Source organism: Talpa europaea (assembly GCF_964194135.1).
Source record: "Talpa europaea genome assembly, chromosome: 5".
In the NCBI taxonomy this organism is placed as follows: Eukaryota; Metazoa; Chordata; class Mammalia; order Eulipotyphla; family Talpidae; genus Talpa; species Talpa europaea.
The window spans coordinates 52,014,775-52,036,232 of record NC_140071.1 but is presented as its reverse complement, the minus strand read 5'-3'; the positions used below and the strand labels follow the sequence as shown (position 1 = coordinate 52,036,232).

The following is a 21,458-nucleotide window of genomic DNA, read 5'->3' as shown; positions in this document are numbered from 1 at the left end:
TTATGTTATTTACACCCTATTCCATTGATCTGCTGGTACCACGTTACAAGCTTTATATTACTAGCAGAATAATATATTTTTGATGACTGGTAATAGTACTTCCTCATTCCTCATCAAAATTTATCTGTGAATTTTTAGCTTTTACTATTAATGCCTAATACAATTATAACACAATTATAAATGGCTAATATTGTTATCTTATTACCCTATTGTCATATTGTCATCTCACCTATTTAAATAGTAGTGTAACCATCTTTTTTTTTCTGACTAGAAATTCTAGCACGCAAAATTTTTATTGCAACTTAATTTAATGCATTTGCTTTGACATAATATAGCAATATTCCTAACAGGTATTACAGATTATTGCTATGTAATATTTGTAGAAAGAAAAAATTAAATGGCCTAAAGTACACCATCAAAACCAAGGACTTAGTTCAGAATTGTTTGAGGGCCAGAATTCAGTGAAGATATTGCCAAAATGTCATCAATCCATCAAGATGAGAAATTATGATGGTAGCTAGCAATAACTTTGAAGTTACTTCTACCAGAAACCCATCATTATATATATTTATATATATATATATATATTGTAGTTAACCTTTATAAGATAAATGAAATATTCTGAAAAACAAAAGACATACATCTTTCAAAAATTAACACTCAGTCACTTCTATACATTCTTAATTTTTGTAGCGCATCAGTGTACATTATATTGTTGCTTTAGCTGGAGATCCCTATAGTCAATCTAGGTAGTTAAATAATTTCTTGTTTTTTTCAATATCACTCTTTTAAGATGTTGGCAAATACTGACAACTTCATTATATATAATAATACAATTTATAAATAAAATACATGAATACCAAATACTAAATTTCTTACAGACAACATAAGTATTTAAGTTGCCTCCTAAAGTTTAGAAATACCAGAAAACATCCAACTTGTCAAGATGTAGCAAAATTTATACAATCCTTTTTTTGAGTATCTTGATATAAACACGTCTCACTTCTAATTTCAAATGGTTTAACTTCAAAACATGATACTTGAAGGTAAAGAACAGGATCTTTTAAGAGTTCTCGTATGGTTTTGATCTGTATGAAGGTGCTGGACGGAACAAATGCAGCTCATAGAATTAAAACTTTGAACACTTGAATGTACAGGATCACATAAAACAGAGAGTTCTGAAATATTCTGACAGAGGGGTTTTAATGGAAAAATTTCTCTTAGAGAATTTTTTTCTTCATTCTCTTTTGAGGAGGTCTCTTTGTTTTCCAGTGCCCGAGCAAGCATGTAGCTAACTTTTCTTTGATGAGCCAGAGCTTCTTCTTTATCATTCAACTGCATATGCAGAAATTTAAAATTTAAAATCTATTAGCATCTTAAAAATTAAAAATTTCAAATTTAAATTACATACCAAAAGTCAATACAATGTTAAAGAGCTGTATTAAGAGAAAAAAGTATTTTATCAAAATGTCAAGTCTGTCAAGTCAATCAGTACGAATAAATTAGCTAGGTGTCCACAATTCCCAAGCATTACACTACATATTAAGGATTTTTCTTAAAGGAAGAACAGAAAACAGCATTCCTTCTCATAATTTTAACTCATCTGATGAGATGGGGCAGTGGAATATGTATGTGTGTGTATACATATATACATACATATACACACAATGGAAGACCTATAAATAAATATCAACCTACCTAAAAGAATGTTAAAGTTACATATAATTGTTTCATCTATTTACATGCAAATTAACACTTCTAGAGACAAGTACATTCATATTATATGTCTTAGTTTAGTCATTTGTGAAATGGGGTAACAGGACTGATTTCATGGATGAGGAAATGATTCAAGGATATCATGTAGTAAGTGCCTTACATACCTTAAAAATTCCTGAATAAATATAAGAACACATCATGAACAGTATAAGAGCAGATGGCAGAGGTTCCTGGATTTAATTAGGGGGAGCCCCCTCTTTCCAAAGGTGGACCTTTAAACTTGCACAGGAAGAACGTGAAAGGGAGAAGTGCAAAAGAGCATACAGGGAGTTCAAGGAGATGAAATTCCTAAATCTGGAAGAAGGTACCTCAGCTGGGAAAAGGGCATACAAGGCAAGAGTGATAAAGAGTTGAATTAATAGGAAGCAAAAAGATAAACATCTCTAACAAAAAAAAACAAGCAAAGATACTAACCAAATCTATTAGCATCTTAAAGACTTCTTGAGGATTATCCTGGTCTTCAGTCTTCTTAGAACTGTAATCTGAAGGGAGCATACCCAACAGTTTCTGTCTTAAGGTATTTTTACTCCTTTGTGATGACAGTTCTAAAATTGAACATGAAAATCCAGCTGAGACATAAAAATACACTCCCTGATAAACTCCAGAAAAAGAGGTAAGTGTGAACCAACGCTAAGTCATTCCTAAGTCATTCAGAAGGTTATCCTCTTCAGGAAATCTTTAGCAGGAGTGAGTTAGGTAACCGTGAGTGGAAAATACAGACTGTTAGAGCTGGGACCATGAAGCAGTTGAGAGGGCTGCTATGTGGTAACCCAGAGCGCACCCTTGCTGCTCTGTCTCATCACACAGATGCACCTCAGCTCCCAACAACAGCTGTCCTGGAGAAATGCAGCCCTTGTAACGACATCATCTCAGTCTTCCAGCCATGAAATCTTCCCGTTTAAAATGTCAGCCACTTAACCTACTTTGAGAATACTGCAGACTCAACAAAACATGGCTGCAGGCCACAGGATGCCTCTGAACCGTGTAATCTGCTTTAAAGCCAGAAAGACTTGTACTCAAATTCTCATTTAGCCACTTAACTATGACCTTGGATGAGTTCTCTGAGCTTCATTTCCTTATCTCTAAAATGAAAATAATAGTACCTAATCCTCAGGTTTGCTGGTGCAATTAAATAATATAGCACAGGGGCTGGGGGAGGAGAGTGGACAATTAGTGTTTCATGAGTCCTGCGTTTCTTTTGGGGAAGATGAAAAAGTTCTGGAGATACATTGTGATAGTTACATAACAATGTGAATGTACTTATGTCCCTTAAAAATGATGAAAATGGTAACTTTTATATATATTTTACCACAATAATAAAAATACAGTTGTGAAAGGGCCTAGCCTAGGTACTGGCATAATATTTAAACTCCACATCCTGAAATATGCACACTGATGTTCTTCAAATGTAAATAGGAGGCAGTTTATTGTAGAAGGTACAAAATTTTTGTATTTTTATACAAAGAAAAAATTCAAGATTGTTTTTAAATTGCCCTGCAAATGGTCTGATGGAAAACAGAGCAGCTAAAGGACAATCCTCTTTCTACCCAGTCCTTATAAGCCAAATTGATGGGCTCCCACTATCCTGACCTCTCCCTCAAGCAACTGGGACAAAGGGGAAATGCCAGATCAGCTGACTCACTCCTCAACTTTGTGAGTGGAACAAACTGTTTTTGTTTTCTACAACAAAAAATCTTCTCACCATCTATCTTTGAGAATTTGTCTCAGCTGCCGTATCAAGAAAAATTGATACCCTAAGTGTTAACCACACATAAAAAAATGACTTTCTAACAGTCATCCCACATCCCTTCAGATTATTGAAATGACACTGATGAAATGAATCAAAGTCATCACTTAAGAACTGAAGTGAGAAAGAGGTACTGAAATGTGTATGGAACTGTAAAAGCTTTTCACAGATAAATCAATATTTTAAATTCTACTCCAGTCTCGCTCAGTGAATGCTTTAATGGAGCAAAGATTAGGGGACTATACTTCTCAAGGATATTTTCTATGTAAAATTTCCTTAAGTTTGTTAACAGCTAGGAAAAACAGGATTTCTCGAAGTTAGTAAGAACACACAACAACATGATGAAATGAATATGAATGTATGTCTTGAGGAAAACCTACATAGCACTCTCATGGCCACCATCCTTGCACAATGGAGGGGACCTTCCAAGCAAGTGACAATGTCACAGGCTTTCTTAAGATTACTTAAACTCTTTATGCCCATTATTCTTTTTACTCTTTTCTCTGCCTTCCATCCAAACAAGATCAGATTTCCAAAGGGATTTGCCTTCAGTTAACAACATAAAACATCAAGCCATGGAAGAGTATAACTGAAAATATTGCATTCCAGCTCCATGGAAGGCCTAGCCTAGAAAGGTGCCTGAGGAAGACACCTACACATTTGTTGTCCATGGTAGAACTAAGTATGATTAATGTTTTTATTCACTTCCTAAAAGGTTAAATACATGGAACATGTTAGCTTATTTCCCTTGAGAGTTTCCCTTTAATTATCTAGTGCTCTTAAATTTTTTTCTACTAAATATGGTCTGTTTACATGAAGTAAAAAAAAGTACTTGAATAAGAGTTCCTGTTCTTTCATATTTTGCTAATCCCAATAGCTCATCTGTGTATGTAATAGCCAATGAGTCCTCTTACCCATAGTGGCTAAAATTTTAAGTAAATTACACAACTAAATGTGACATTTCAACCATATTCTCCCACATCAATTAACCATGCTTAACTTTCATTTTAAGCAAAAAAAACCTCAAATTACACCTGATTATTGCCATTATAATTCATATTTACCATCCTCTTTAAGGTGCTTCCAATTTACCCGTTTTGTTGCTTTTTTACACATTTTATCCATTTGTGTCAATCTTAGGGCCTGGTCATTTTTCCTCATTAATTGTTGTTCAAACGCAATTCTGAATGCATCTGCCATTATGTAAGCTTCTTCTTTACTCTTCTGCAAAAGTTCCAACTGGTTTAAAAAAAAAGTTTGGGAGGTGTTAGAGACAAAACCAGAACCATTCTTAACTGAATTGAACTGATTAACAAAGGCAATCTCCCTGCCTCACATGGGTCTACTGCCTGTTTAAACTAATTAGTAGTTGCCAGTCTTCTCCTGCAGTAGCTGCCCACAATGTCCAGAAGTTATCCTTGTGATGCCCATCAGCTCCCTGCTGATTCAATTCTTGACCTCTCTACCCTAAATGAGCTCTGTATGTGCCCTACCCAATAAGGAAAAAGGGAAGGTGCCAAGGTTGTCTCAATTTTGCCTTGAGCCATTACAAATAATACCTCCAAAAATAATTTTGAATGTCACCTTTCAAATGCTACCCATAGCTGAGCCTAACTCTGATGTATGTAATTGATGCTTTTCCTATGAATTGCTAATGTTTAGGTGGTCACTTTCCTACATACTCTGAAGACTTTAAATTCCATACTGTCAATGAAGGTAAACTTTTAAAAATTTCATTGTTACTGAAGTCAACTATAATGGCAGCTATCATTTGAGGTAAATGTCAGGTTCACAGCACTGCATGAAACATGTCACTTCCTCTATTTCTCACAACAACCCTCTACATTCCCCTCTACTTAACATGTGTCCAAAGCTAGCAGCTAGAAAATAATGGAGCTAAGACTGAGGCCTACCTCTGGTGGGTACAAAGGTTCCTTCCATTGTGCCTTGCAACTTTCTAACATATTTATCTCCCCATTATTCAGTGTTGCAGAGCCTAGTGATTTTAAGTGTTAAGTGCACCTTTTCCTCTAACATATAGTATTAGAGCCACATATATACAAAAGAAGTAAGAATTTAGCAGTAACTACAAACTTAGGTAAGCAAATTTACATGGCTAACATATAGTGCCAAGTACTAATTATATTTTGGAGCCACGTAAACAAAATTAAATTTATTTACAAGTGAGACTATCATAAAATTAAGCAAAAGTTCCATAATCAGTGACTACTAAAATGAAGCTAATTATTGCATATACTGGTTCCATGATTTGACTACTGCTTGGGAAGCAAACCAAAGCTTTTAGTGTGCTGATAGTACAGTACCTCTTGTTTGAGCTGAAGAAGCATCTTTCGAGTGGATGCTGCCATTTTGGCACAGGAACAGGGGCTCCCTCTGGGACCACGACAAAGGCAGGCGCCAAGGACTGCAAGCTTTAAAACCAAAAGCATTAGGGCCTCCCCGGTGGCGCAGGGGTTGAGCGCTGGGTTGCGAGGCTGCCCACAGCCTCTGCAGCACCAGTTTGATCCCAGGATGCTCCCCGGCCACCAGAGGAGGGTCCCACATGGCGCGCAGACCTCTCCTGCCGCCCGCTGCTCCCCTCAGCAGTGTACTTCGGTCCTTCTGCCTGCTCTGCTCCCTGCTCTGGCTCTGGTGAATTCTCTCACCCTCCCGCTCTTCTGACTTGTATAAATAAATAAATTAATTTAATTAAATTAATCTTTAAAAAAAAAAGCATTAATCCTGTTACTGTCACATTGGTTAGCTGCCTGCAAAGGGCACACACACACATATGCACATTTCTTTTCAATCACCTGATTCAAAGAAACTGAAAAGGAAAACAAAAATTGAAGAAAGCTGAAGATCAGGATTTCAGGTTCCAGATGGAATTTTTTTTAAAAAGACAGGAATCCTACCTTCTTATCAATCTCTAAAACCTTTATCCTGGCACCAATTTCCTATAGAAATTAGGCATTGGCAAGGACTTGATCTAATGAGGTAAATGTTAACATCCACAATGTGGATTTCCTGTGACTGGGCGTGGCCTTGCTGCCCAGCCTTCACTGCTGCCAGGTCCTGGCAGGGAGCATTGCATGCTCAAAAATGATGAGTGAATTTTTTTTTTTAAGATTTATTTATTTATGCACACAAGAACTGGGGTACAGGCCAGAGATGTGGGGGGTGAAAGGACTCACCAGAGACAGAGTGGGGAAAAGAACAGGCAAACTGACTGAAATACACTGCTGAGAGGAGCAGCGTGCAAGTCAGGAGAGGTCTGCTGTGCCATGTGGGTCACCTCCCTGGCTGGGGATCGAACTCGTGCTGCAGTGGCTGCGGACAGCTTCATAGATTGCGTCTTAACCCATTGCGCCACCAGGGAGGCCCATGATGAGTGAATTTTAATGTCAACGAGGAAAATAATCATTCCTCTATGCCAAGAAAATACGTCATTATATAACATATATTTAAGTATTTCTTCACTCATGCGTTGTTCTGGAATTAGATGTGGGCCTGCTCTCTCAACACCATTCTGTGCAACACAATGAAGAAAATAGTCCACAAAATGGGTCATTTCTGACTGACCACTGTAGCTACTAGAAAAGTAAGAATTACATTTTTTACACCCAGTTTGGCAACTAGCCACACATTCCTCGCCCAACATATTCCAATAAGCATCAACTTAATGGTGGCAGTCTGTAACAAAATGTGAGGTATCTTTAAAGTTTCATGTGGAACTTAATATAAAATTGTTGTCTAAGTTTCCTATTGCTGTAAATTTCACGTGGATGAGTGGCTTAAATCAACTGACTCCTTTAGTGTGAAGGCTATTTCAAAAATCTTTTCTATATCAAAGATAATTGTGAAGCATGTAGCTTTTAGTTGACTAGAGTGTACAAATGGTGGCCACGGCAGATTGGTGATTTCCCTTCTCGTTTTCCTGCTCCCAATAACTGCCCCTGTGAAAGCTGCCAGAAGCAACTTAAGCTTAAGACCTGGGGAAGGCCAATATAAAAATGCTAAGTTTTTGCAAGGACCTCTGAATCCTAATTCTACTTCCTTACTTGGTCTCATGGCCCATTTACAATAATTTTTTTAAAGATTTATTTATTTATGCATACAAGAGCTGGGGTACAGGCCAGAGATGCGGGGTAGGGGGGAAGGTGAGAGGATTCACCAGAGACAGAGTGGGGAACAGAACAGGCAGACTGACCGAAATACACTGCTCAGGGGAGCAGCAGGCGAGACAGGAGAGGTCTGCTGTGCCCTGTGGGTTGCTCCCTGGTCGGAGATCGAACTCATGCTGCAGTGGATGTGGATTGCTTCATTGTGCTGTGTCTTAACCCCTTGCGCCGCCAGGGAGGCCCCTACTTTTCCTTTTTACTAGTACACCAGTTTTCCACCCACGCAGTAAAGCATGGTATGTGGAAGCACAGTTTCTAAAGTCAGTCTACTTGGGTACAAATCCTAGCAAATCACTTAGTAGTTGTGTGACTTTGCCAAATTAGTTAACCCCGCAGTGCCTCTGTTACCTCATTTGTAAAACAGGGATTACAATAGTACTAACCTTACGGGGTATGGAGTAGTGGCAAGAATTAAATGTGTAAAACTATGTAAAGCACTTAGAACAATATTTGACAATTACTCAGGATAGCTGTAAGTGTTAAAAGTTAAAGTACTCTAGCACTGTAGGCCTCTCCCCAGGTTAGCTACTAACATAACCTCTACTACAATTATTTAAAAAAAGCAGGGTGTGTGCAGAAAGTGGCTAGTACCTCCCTTGATGTCATATCAGCAGGATGAAGAACTGGTCTGTACCTCTTTTACTCAGTCACACATTACTAAGTGCAGTATTAACTTAGAACATGTGGCAGGTGAGGGTGTGAAAAGAAAAGTAGAAAATGTCTCTCTCTCCTGTTCAACTTTCACACCTGCTTACCTACCTCGAGACCTGAAACCTCTGTGAAGCCACTATTATCTTGGCACATGTTTTCCTGAACTATCTTCTGTTGTTTGATATCAAGCATGGCGAGGGCCTCCAAATACTGTTGATTTAAAACTAGGAAGGACCAAATAAAAAAGCATTAGCAATGAGGTCTAACTCTAGCCCTGCCTGACCTAGTTACACCAACATCTTATACTTCTTATAAACTGCAGAGAGGGAGATAATACGTATGTAACACTAGATAAAATGTTACTTTTAACATGGAAGTAACATAACTTTGCAATCAAAGTCTGGTCTTTATTTGCTCTTAAAAATTTGTTGGATTTTTAAAAAGAGAACTTATAACAGGAAATTATTCACAATCTTTGTGTATGAGAGGATAAGACCTCATAGACTGTATTATTGTCAAATGTACCAGCTATTTGAATTCTCTCCAATTTTTCTAGTGAAGAGTTACCACAAGAGGTTTTCAAACCAAACAGAACTGGAAGAGTCCTTCTCGCTACTGGAGAGCAGAAAACTGCCACCTCAAAAGAATTTTATATTAAAAAACTAAATGATGCATTTCTATTATACTTGAAATATATCACTACACATTACTATTGATACTGATAATATCTAAATCGATATGTGTGTTCTTAACATAGGACACTCTAAATTTAATATTATTTTTGAAAAATCATCAAAATAGCACTACTTACTTGCATTTTTAGACATTAGCATTTTAACTTCTTCTGTTTTCAGTTTCAAAGTTTCCTTCAGGACTGTATTTTCACAATTTAGCCTAGAAAAAAGTATTCTCTAAATCACTAAAAAATTCACATTTGATGGTTAAGTGAGAATATTTTTATCCCAAAATCAGAATACAAAACCCCAAATATAATTTTCCTACTTGAAAACCATCTAGAGTTTTATGTTTGTATAAAATAATTTAGAGAAATGTGATAAGATTTTTTTTTTAAGATTTATTTATTTATACAAGCACTGGGCACAGTCAGAAGCGCGGGAGGGTGAGAGAATTCACCAGAGCCAGAACAGAACAGGCAGACTGACAAAATATACTGCTGAGGGGAGCAGTGGGCGGCAGGAGAGGTCTGCATGCCATACTAGCAGCCGGGGACCGAACCAGCACTGCAGAGGCTGTGGGCAGCTTCACAGCCCCAGCACTCAACCGCTGCGCCACCAGGGGAGGCCCTGTGATAGGATTTTGAATATACTCTTAATCCTTCTTAGTCAAAAAACAATCAGAAGCCGAAGTACCTATAAAGCACCCATTTTGAGTACTTACTCTCTTTACTAAAGTTTTAATTTAGGGCCTTACTGGTGGTGCAAGGGGTTGAGACACAACCTATGAAGCAATCCGCAGCCTCTGCAGCACGAGTTCGATCCCCGGCCGGCCAGGGAGCAAGCCACGTGGCACAGCAGACCTCTTCTGACTCTCCCACTGCTCCCCTCAGCAGTGTATTTCAGTCAGTCTACCTGTTTTGTTCCCCACTCTCTCTCTGGTGAATCCTCTTACCCTCCTGCACATCTGGCCTGTACCCCAGTTTTTGTATGCATAAATATATGAATCTCTAAGGAAAAAACCTTAAGTTTTAATTCAACTTAACCATTTAAACACCAACAAAATGCTTAGTCCACCTTCAAAAAACGTGCCTAAAAGATAAATAGGAAGCTCTATTTATTGAATAAAAATTGGAATGACTTATAAGATTCCTGAATTGCCCAGCACCAGAGGATTAAAAAAAAATCTTTTTTTTTTTGTAATTAAAAACAGTAGCCAGATCATCCTGTCAGTTTATAACTTTATATAAAATCCTCATAATGACATGTTGTTATGATGTTTGTGGGGAATGTTACATGCTCTTCTCAGGATTGGCCTTGGAGCATTAGAAGAATGGTTATAAGCGTCTCAATTACTAATGAAATATAAGCAAAGGCATTCCCTTTCCATATATTATTTAATACATTAATAAAATGTAAAATTTGTTTCTCAAGCAAGACCAATAGCCCTTGGAGAATCAAGAACCTATGTTAATGCTTCCTAAGTTTCTAAGTCAGTTTTTTTAAATTCAATTCTGAAGAACTTTAACATTATGAAGAAATTCTTCAGATGCTCACAAATGGTTTGTCATCTTTTTTTCACAAATGTTTTATTAGATCAACTTAACCTACTTTATATATACTGTAATTATATAAAACAAGTTAATTCATCGAGTACATTAACTATTTTCATGCACACCTTATAATAAGGCATTTTCTGCAAGCTCTATTAACTGAAGAGTGTACTAAAAGGGAATCTGTTCACCATGTGTAAATCTGTGTATGTGAATCAGAATTTTTTGGGTTCTCTGCAACCAAAACAAAACACAAAAATAACCCAAGTAGGATAAATAATACTATCAAAAAATTTTAAATGTATGACACATTTTTTTGATGAGACTGTGGAGAAACAGGCATTCTCATGCATTGCTGCTAGAAATGCAAACTGATACCAGCCTTATTGAGGGGAATTTGGTAATAGGTAATAAATCTAGATAAACATCTTCCTTTTGATTCAGCAATTCTACTTCTAAGAATTTACCCTGAAGATAACTCCAACAATACAAAAGTATAAATCTTAAAGTTATTTTTTGCAGAAATGTTTATAATTGGAAAATACTAGAAACAATCTAAGTTTCCAAATATGAATGATTAAGCACATTTAATCATTATATATTTACACAATGGAATGATTGTGTGACATATTTACACAATGGAATGATTTCCAGAATCTCTGCTAAATGAAAAAACAAAGTATAAGGGAGTATCTATAATCATATATAAGAAAGAAGAAATAAGAAAACATACATTTTCCTGCCCATTTGTGAAAAGAGAAACACATGAAGGATAAATCAGAAAATAAGATGGGTTATCTACAGATGATGAGGGGGAAAGGTGGCAGGAGGCTGGGAATGGGGCAGAGGTCATGGGGGGAGGACACTTTTTTGAGTATACTTTACTGACTAGTTCTGACTTGGAAGCATGTCATTGTTTTAGGAAGTAAAAGATAAATAAGTCAATCATAAAGAATCATGAAAAAGTTCTCAGGATACAAATAAGAACAAATGAACTTAAATGAATAGCATAGCCATACTGGGTGTGGGGCGGGGGGATGGATTGACAAGTAACTTTTGAACCCTGTATTTGGACTATATACCCTCAGGCTGAAAAACAAAACTGTAAACAAATATTAAACTCTAGATTGTAAATTTGATTTTCACATTAGTATATATTAGTAATTCTAAAGCTATGTTCAACATATTCTTTTTTTTTTAAGATTTATTTATTTATGCATACAAGAGCTGGGGTACAGGCCAGAGGTGCGGGGGTGAGAGGATTCACCAGAGACAGAGTGAGGAACAGAACAGGCAGGCTGACTGAGATACACTGCTGAGGGGAGCAGTGGGCGAGACAGGAGAGGTCTGCTGCGCCATGTGGGTCACCTCCCTGGCTGGGGATCAAACTCGTGCTGCAGAGGCTGCAGACAGGTTTAAATATACTGGATAAAAGGAGCCAGGTCTCTCACTATGGGAGTTACAAATGTGGAAAGAGGCAAGACTAAAATGAACCCCATGGTGGTAGAATTGGCAGCATGGGCATGAACTCAAGGTTTTTAATAGATTGATGATTTATAGTAGGTACATAACTCATAAGTAGATGACAGATTGATAGATGATTGATAGGTAGGTAAAGATGGATAGATTATTGATAATAACATTGAAATGACAGATCAAGAGGGGTGGGAGTGTGTGCGCGTGTGTATGTATTTTCCAGTTCTGTCCTTACATAGCAATGATTCCCCAGTATCAGTGAACATACCTAGTGAACAGATCTTGATTTCTATACACCATTCCCCAACAAAAAGATCTCAACCGAGCTTCTTGAAGAAATATTGTTATCATATTGACCTAGAATATCTTGTACAAAAGAGCAAGAACGTGCTCAAAGAATAATGGGAAGGTGTCAAAAAGCCACAGGAGCCAGCTTCATAGGGTTCCCACTGACCAAAGTTAGAAAATTTTATGGATCAAAGGAAATTAGCAATGATGTAAAAAATAAATAAATTTTTTAAAAAAGAAATTGGGTATAAAAATCATCTCTAACCCCAGATAGCAAATCAACTTCTCAATGATTGACTTCATAATAACAGCATAATTTAAAATTATTAAATTAACACTAATTTAAAAATTGCCCAAAAGATTTGAGGAAAATTTACCAGTGCTAAAGTAACTTGAAAATCATGTGTCTTCTACCATACGATCCATAGGGATCTACCCAAAGGACACAAAAACATTGATTCAAAAGAACAACTGTACCCCTATGTTTATTGCAGCACTATTTACAATAGGTAATACCTGGAAACAACCCAAATGCCCAAAAATAGATTATTGGATCAAGAAGATTTGGCATATGTACACCATGGAATATTATGAACTAGAAGGAATTATGCTCAGTAAAATAAGCCAGAAGGAAAAATAAAAATATCAGATGGTTTCACTTATTGCAGAAATATAGGGGAATCCAATAAGATATCAGTGCAGGGCCTCCCCTGGTGGCACAGCGGTTGAGCTCTGGGCTGCGAAGCTGCCCGCAGCCTCTGTAGTGCCGGTTTGATCCCCGGCCGTCGGTGAGGGTCCCACATGGCGCGCAGATCTCTCCTGCCATGCCCGCTGCTCCCCTCAGCAGTGTATTTCGTCAGTCTGCCTGTTCTGTTCCTCTCTCTGGTTCTGGTGAATTCTCTCACCCTCCCACGCTTCTGACTATACCCAGTGCTTGTATAAGTAAAATAAATAAAAAAAGATACCAGTGTAAAAAAATAATAACAGTACAAAACACAACAGAGCAGAAACGGAAATTATAAATCAGAGACATACTGCAGAGAAGGAGGAGGGAGAGGGATCAGAGGGAGGGAAGGAGGAGCACAGGGGACTGAGGTGATGGTGCACGGGTGCATTGGGGAAGGAAATTCTATGGGACTACTCCTGAGGGGGTGGAGGGAAGCAAATATTGTTTAAAAATGAACAATGATGTAAAAAATAAAAAGAAAAAATAATAATAAAGAAAGAAAAAAGAAAAGAAAATTATGGCTCTTACCCTATATTTGGAAATACAGTTTATACTACACTTTTTTAATTAATACTAACAAAAATATGTGGACTGACAAATAAGCAGTAAGATTAAGAATTTTATATTTAGAGTTAGCTCAAAGAAGAAAAAATAAGCTACATCTGAATTATACACATTTTAAGGCTTTCCAAAGAAAAGTTATGGAATAATAATATACAAACCGGTCATATTTTTGGATCCAAGATTCCTCTACATTTTTAAATCTATTCTGATCAAATTCTATTTTCCACTGCAAGGTATTTATTTCCTGTAGAAAGAAAAGAGCACTTTCATGAAAAATTACTACAAATAAGTCACTTCAAGACTTGAGTAGCCAAAATAAACCATTTAAGCACTTTAAAGAAATAGGTTAAAGAGGAAAAAACTAATTATTTCTCCGAGTCTACGACATTTGTAAACACATATAACATGCCTCTTTAGCACTAAAAAAACTTTGCTAAAGTGTACTTAATGTAGCAAAAATTTCATATTGTTAAGCTTCAGATTTACTGACCTGAGCTAGATTTCTCATTGCTGCCAACCCCTGCAGACCCCCAAGTAAAATACACTCCACTGAGTCTGAGCCCAGGATCCTCCCAGCAAGGGAGGCTACAAAGGCACAGGCACCTGAGCAGCTAAGGTGATTGATTCCTAGCTGCCTTTTAGTGAAGATGAGATGGTGGGAACGAAGCAGGTTCTGCCACCCAAACAGAGGAAAGAATAAATGAAGAATGGACTTCCCTGGGAGTGCAGGGGTTAAAGTCTCAGCGCTGTCAGTCTGTGGCCAGCCATTGCATGAGTTTGATCCCTGGCCAGGTTGCTCCCCTCAGCAGTGTATTTCAGTAGATCCACCTGTTTTGTTCTCCACTCTGTCTCTGGTGAATCCTCTCACCCCTCACACTTCTGGCCTACACCCCAGTTCTTGTACACACACACACACACAAAAATGACCTTAAAATGAGGAAATAAAAGCCTGAATTATTTGCCCACATGACAATCTGTTTTAGACTATAAATTTCAAAAGGCAAGAGACTGTAAGAAGTTGATGCACATCTAGCAGGTGTATACAAATGACATGTCCATTAGTAGGGTGATTTTTAAGGAAGTTCTATTTGAAACCTTATCAGATTGAACAAGTAGCATAACAGTGGCAAATACCTTCTCCAAGGATCTCTTTTGTTCCACAGTCTTTTGAAGTGCTGCCTGGGTATGACTTGTGGCTTTTTCAAATACTGCCTAAGGAAAATAAAAATCATGTCGGTATAAATTAAATTTCTAATCACTTCTGTGTGTATGGCAAAGTTCACATTTTTAATTTAAAGCAACAAAATTAACTAAATATGAGAATTTCCACAGAGAACACCTTTTGTGGAGAGTTTGACAGTTTAAAAGTCAAAAGATCTTAGTCTGGCTCTTTCCCAACAAATGTGAGAATGAATAAATGGATTTCCCACACAAAGAGTTGTACAGGAATGTTCCTAGCAATATTATTTATAATAGCCAATATCTACCAAATGGTTGAATGGATCAACAAAATGTGATATATCCATATAATGGACTATTATTTGGAAATAAAAAATAAGATGCTATTGCATGCATGAACCTCAAAAACACGCTAGCTAGAAGAATGCAGATGCAACAGAATTCAGACATATGTTGTATGATTCTGCTTACATGAAACATATGCTGTATGATTCTGCTTATATGAAACAAAAAAAGAAAATCTACAAAGTAGATGATTGGTTGTCTTGGAATGGAGATGAGAATGGGGAGTGACTGCTGTTATGTACAGGTTCCTTTTTTGGGGTGATGAAAATGTTCTGAAATTAGATTGTGGTGATGGTTGCACAACTCTCTGTTTCGTAAAAAATCAATTACATTCTTCAAATAAGAGAAATTCATGGCATGTAAATTTTATCTAATAAAATTGTAAAATTGTAAAAAACAAATCTGTACCTCAAAAACAATGCACAATTATATTAGGCCCTCCTGCTTTTGTTTCATTTTATTATTATTTTTTAATGAGGTAACAATGGCTTACAACTCTGTATGTTGTTTCAAGAGTACAGGTTTCCAGCTCTTCAGGTGTAAGTTATCACACCACAATCACCACTGAAGGGCCAATAACCATCTACCACAATCTACTGGGGGCCCCTATCCTTTGCTGCTGCTTTTGTTTTAAAAGTTGAAACCATTACCTTTTAAAAATACCCTGGAATGTGTAAGTGATGAAAACTTCAAATACTTCAAAAAATTTTCTTACCATACTTTGAAGAATTTTCAATGCTTCTTCTTTACCTTCAAGTTTTTTTTTAACTGTCTCAAGTTCAGTTTTTAAAATTTCTACTTCCTGAGGACAGAAATAAAATTACTTTTCCTATCTGTAACATATGGAACTCAAATTGATCAGTCTGGTTAGTCTGCATTTAAACTCAACATACACTTCAACTCAAAGCTCTTTGACTTTACAGTGAAATCAGAAACTCCTTTAGATGTGGATCAAACAGGTTAACATTGCAAGCCTAAATATCAGGTGCCAGGTATGACAAAAAGCCCAAATCTTTTGCTTTGCTTTCACTTTCACATACAGTTAATAATTTGAAAAGAAAACATTAGATTATGTAAAATAAACATAGTCATTCACACAGCTACCTTACCTGTTGCAGCTTGAGTTATGACCCCAAAAAGCTATGTTCAAATCTTACTGTGAATTTGACTTTATTTGGAAACAAGATCTTTGCAGAGGTAATCAAGTCAAGATGAGGTTATACTGGATTAGAGTAGGTGACAATCCAATGTCTGGTGTCCTCATTAATGGGGGGGATGTTTGCACAAAGATACAGGGGAGAAGGCCACGTGATAATAGAAGCAGAAAACCGGACGATGCAGCTCCACGCTGAGGAAAGCCAAGGATTATCAAAGCAACCTCCAGAAGATGGAAGAGGCAAAGAAGGTTCCCCCTGTAGACCCTTCAGAGGAATAATGACCCACTGACACCTGGTTTCAGATTTCTAGGCTCCAGAAATGAGAGAGAGAAAATTTGTTGTTTTAAGATGCTTGTTGGAGTAATTTCTTGCAATTGTACTGGAAGTCAAATCTTTAGTTTTTACCAGTTGAGTCACAAACACTCAGATGGGCTTCCAGTTTCCCAAAGGATAGGCATCCCTCACAGAAAATCCTAATCCCAGCAGAAGGACAGCTTCTCAAACCTCCTGGTTACTTGCTGATCTTCTGACTTCAAGAAGTCAAATTAAATCCATTTATTTCAAACCGTTCATACAAGAAAAGTAGATGGAAGATTAAAAAAGTAAGGCCACCTTCAAGTAAATAGATCTCTGAGAGATGAGAAGAAACCGAAGAGGTCAGTTGAAAGATAAGAGCTTTAGATTGTTGCTCATTGAGAAAAATTGAAAAGCCAGTATTTGCCTTCTAGACAGTTTTAGTATTACTCAAGCAAAATATCTATCAGTAAACTTTATTCACATGAGAATTTTTAGCCAAAATACCTACCTCTAAAGTTTCGTGAAGATGTTGCCTTAATTCTATATTTGACAATTCTGAATTGGAATCTATTAGGGAAAAAAAGAATATTTTCTTTAAATACAGGACATTTGTTTATGAAATAGCAAATACAGATTTCTCCTAAGTTGCAAAGAGAAAATAACTGTAATAGACCAAATACTGATAAAAATTGGTAATTTAAACATTTTGCAAATGAAAAAACACATGTTTGAATAGAAAGTCTCCCCCAAAAGGACTCTAAAGTAAAACCTATACTAATGAAATGATTAATGACTGTATCCAAACACAATATTAAAAAACATGAACGGGCCTCCCTGGTGGCACAAGGGGTTAAGACGCAACCTATGAAGCTATCTGCAGCCACCGCAGCATGAGTTCAATCCCTGGCCAGGGAGCTACCCACATGGCGTAGCAGACCTGTCCTGACTCACCCGCTGATCCCCTCAGCAGTGTATTTCAATCTGTCTGTTCTGTTAAATCCTCTGTCTCTGGTAAATCCTCTCACCAGCCCCCCACACCTCTGGCCTGTACCCCAGTTCTTGTATGCATAAATAAATAATTTTTTTAGTTTAAAAATAAATAAAAAATAAAAATCATGAATGTTGTTGAGTAAAATAAGTATGTTCTGGTGTTTGCTTAAGTTTTATCAATATGAGGAGATGAATATCTAAGAAATAACATGAGTTTCTTTCCAAGGAGAATGACTAGAAGCCTCTGTAATTGCACTGAATCTCTCCTTACTATGATCGATTGAGACATTATACTGCGTTTCCCAGGAGCTTCATTTTCATTGTGATCTCTCTGGCAATAAAGAAGCAGTCAGGTGGTAAATTACAAAAGGATAAGAAATAAAAGGAAGAGATTTCTAGAAAGAATATTTTGAGGGACATTAAACATTTCTCCATTTGCTATTCTGAATTTTCATCAATATGAACATCCAAGAAGAAACCTAAATCATGTTTTCACTCTGATGAGAGAGGGTTCTTGGAGGGACAGAGTGAGTTGGGTTGGCCATGACAATTTCCGTCCCACTAACACCTGTGGTAGGCAGAGTGATGGCCCCCCCAAGATGTTCACATCCTAATCCCCAGAGTCCATGAAAACATGGCAAAAAGGATTTTTGTGGATAAAATTAAGAATATTTAGAGAGGAAATTAACCAGGTCGGCTCATCCTTACAAATGAAATGGGAAGGCCAGAGAGCCAGTGTCAGGATGCTGTGAGAAAGACTGGAGCAGCCATTGCTGGCTTTGAAGACAGAGGAAGGTGCCCTGGGCCAAGGGAAGCACTCACCTCAACAAGCTGGCAAAGGTCAGAGAACAGATTCTCCCTAGAAGCTCAAGAAGGAATGCAGCCCTGCAAACACCTTGATTTTAGTGCAGGGAATCCAGTTTGGGAAGTTTGAGCTCTGAATTATAATACATTTGTGTTGTTTTAGGGCATTAAATTTGTGGCAATTTAGAAAGTACCTATACGAAATAGGAAACTAATACAATATCCTTATCTAGGATCAGGCCAACACTGATAAAAAGACAGGAGTCCATAACCTAAAAAAACAGGAGCACATACTATTATTGTTACTACCCTAGTGGTTTTCCTTGTGTGTTTATAAAGGCACATTAGTACCATGTACATTTTTTGACATCTTGCTTGCAAAACAGTATCCCTCTTCTTTACATGATAAGGAACAGGAAGGAAAATAAAGAAAAAAATCCCATTGTAATTTCAAGATGGATTTTGAAAAGTGGGGATACATTCGCAGTGGCGACATGGCTTTTGTAAATCTGAAATCATGTTTCTTAAATTATTTTCCTCTTGTTTTAACTTGTGTTTGTTGCATTTGGATGGGGAGGTTTTACAAGGTGAACTACAAAAGATTCAGCCACCCATGATGTTTATAAGTGATTTGTGAAAAAAGGGGAGGAGGCACCGTCTCCCCTTCTGTCACTAGCTCAAATACAAAACCTCTGTCAATTGTTTCTGCACAGAAATAGCAAATAAGCTCAGTGGTGCTGGAGGAAACACTTGAGAGCCTTGAGCCCCAAAGTGAAGGGCTGTGATAGGGTCTTAGTGGAAGCCTATGACCGAGGTTCCCCATTATTTTGGAGTTGTAACACAGTGTGCTTCTGAATCTGGTTCTTTACTTAATGTATAGCATAATGTGGCTTTGATTATGATAAGATCATAAAATTAATCTTACAGCAAAATTAGTTCTGTTTTGAGAATTTCATTATATCCCTAGAATCTCTGGAGGCATATGTGTTCTACATGAAACTCTCCTTTCCCAGAAAAGCACCAGGTTGGCTCCTCTATTCATTCTGGGATTTGAATGTTACTCCTCAGAGAGGTGTCCCCCGACCCGGGGCTGAACAAAGCAGTGCCCAAGCCATTCCAGCCAATCCCTAATCCCCATACCTTTACTTACTTGCTGTTAAAGATGCGTAGATTTATTTTCTGTCTCCTCTACTATAGTGTGAACTGTATGACAATAGGACTACTTTATTTATTGGGCACCTAACAGGCACCCAATATATATTAGCTAATAAGAAAAAAGTTGCGGTGAGACACTGTATACCTGAAACCTATAGAGTGTTGTAAACTAATATTACTTCAATAAAAAGAAAAAGGAGAAAGAGAAAAAAAGGGGGCCTGAATGAAGCATGTCACCTGACCAAAAAAGCAAGGGAGGTAACCACCAACTGATATCACTAGCAAACGTATCAATGTGGAATAACTATGGCACTTCACAATTGTACAATACTTGGAAATAGAAACACGAATTACTCCTGTACTCTCACCAACCCCAAGAGATGAGTAAAGATGACTTTCTAAAATTCACCGTAGTGGGCCTTCCTGGTGGTGCAAGGGGTTGAGCACCGCACTGTGAAGCAATCCGCAGCCTCTGCAGCACGAGTTTGATTACAAGTTTGATCCCCCGCTGGCCAGGGAGCAACCCACATGGCGCAGCAGACCTCTCCTGACTCGCCCACTGCTCCCCTCAGCAGTGTATTTCAGTAGATCTGCCTGTTCTGCTCCCCGCTCTGTCTCTGGTGAATCCTCTCACCCCCCGCATCTCTGGCCTGTACCCTAGCTCTTGTATGCATAATAAATAAATATTTTTTTAAAAATTCACCATAGTGACTTATTTCCATGTGTTGGAAGAGTAACACATTGATAAAAATCAGGGGAGAAGGAGGAAAGAGAAAACTCTGGGGGTTCTTACCAGAGCTACTTTGCCGGCTGTACAGGGAAATTCTGGATGCTGCAGGGTCTTGCAAGCTCGGAGGCTTGGGATATTGAAAAATGGCATCATTTCTCCCTTCTTCCTCTCTTGGAAGTGGGGGAGGGCTAAAGTTCTTTCCATCTGATCTTCTTCTAGACTTCAATAAATGTGAAACTTGTACTTCATAAACACCACCGGGCCTTCTTCCAAGGCCATACCCTAAATCGCCTTCTGCCATGTCATCGTCCCCTGGGCCCCAGGCCTGCACCTCTGCCTCACTCGGTGTCCTCAGCGCTCTGCTCATCACAGGTGCCGTCTTTACCATAAGGAAAACAGGTTATCTGTAGTCAAGAAAAATGGTAGTTAAAAAGCCATCGGGTGGTGGGGGGTGGCACAGCGGTTGAGCGCTGGGTTGCGAAGCTGCCCGCGGCCTCTTCAGCGCCGGTTCGATCCCCGGCTGCTCCCCGGCCACCAGAGGAGAGTCCCACATGGCGTGCAGACCTCTCCTGCCGCCCACTGCTCCCCTCAGCAGTGTACTTCGGTCCTTCTGCCTGCTCTGCTCCCCGCTCTGGCTCTGGTGAATTCTCTCACCCTCCCGCGCTTCTGACTGTACCCAGTGCATGTATAAACAAACAAACAAACAAATAAATAAATAAAACATGCCTTTATTAAAATTAAAAAAAAAAAAAGCCATCGGGGGCCTCCCTGGTGGTGCAAGGGGTTAAGACGCAAGCTATGAAACTGTCTGCAGCCACTGCAGGGCAAATTCAATCCCCAGCTGGCCAGGGAGCTACTCACATGGCGCAGCAGACCTCTCCTGACTGGCCCGCTGATCCCCTCAGCAGTGTATTTCAGTAGATCTGCCTGTTCTGTTCCCCACTCTGTCTCTGATGAATCCTCTCACCCCCCACACCTCTGGCCTGAACCCCAGTTCTTGTACGCATCAATAAATAAATCTTTAAAAAATAAAAGCCATCAGTATGATAAAGTTGGGTTTCCCGGAAAGAAAATTTCTTTTCTGTATTCAATGATGCAGGCGTGGCTATCCTAGCGTGCACTGCCACACTGGGCCCCGTGCAAAAAAATAGCTCACATTTCAGG

At 38.2% G+C, this 21,458-nt stretch overlaps 1 protein-coding gene across 1 annotated transcript; it reads right to left on the bottom strand.

Moving 5' to 3' along the window:
- Positions 1 to 1,026: 1,026 nt before the first annotated feature.
- Positions 1,027 to 20,661, bottom strand: CCDC125 (coiled-coil domain containing 125; the record flags this gene model as incomplete). The annotated part of the gene is made up of 11 exons (XM_084233622.1): positions 1,027 to 1,335; positions 2,191 to 2,321; positions 4,588 to 4,762; positions 5,848 to 5,955; positions 8,464 to 8,579; positions 9,167 to 9,249; positions 13,796 to 13,881; positions 14,772 to 14,849; positions 15,877 to 15,963; positions 17,124 to 17,182; positions 20,358 to 20,661. 11 exons carry the CDS (start codon positions 20,659 to 20,661, stop codon positions 1,027 to 1,029), a joined length of 1,536 nt encoding a protein of 511 aa, XP_084089748.1.
- Positions 20,662 to 21,458: the final 797 nt, after the last annotated feature.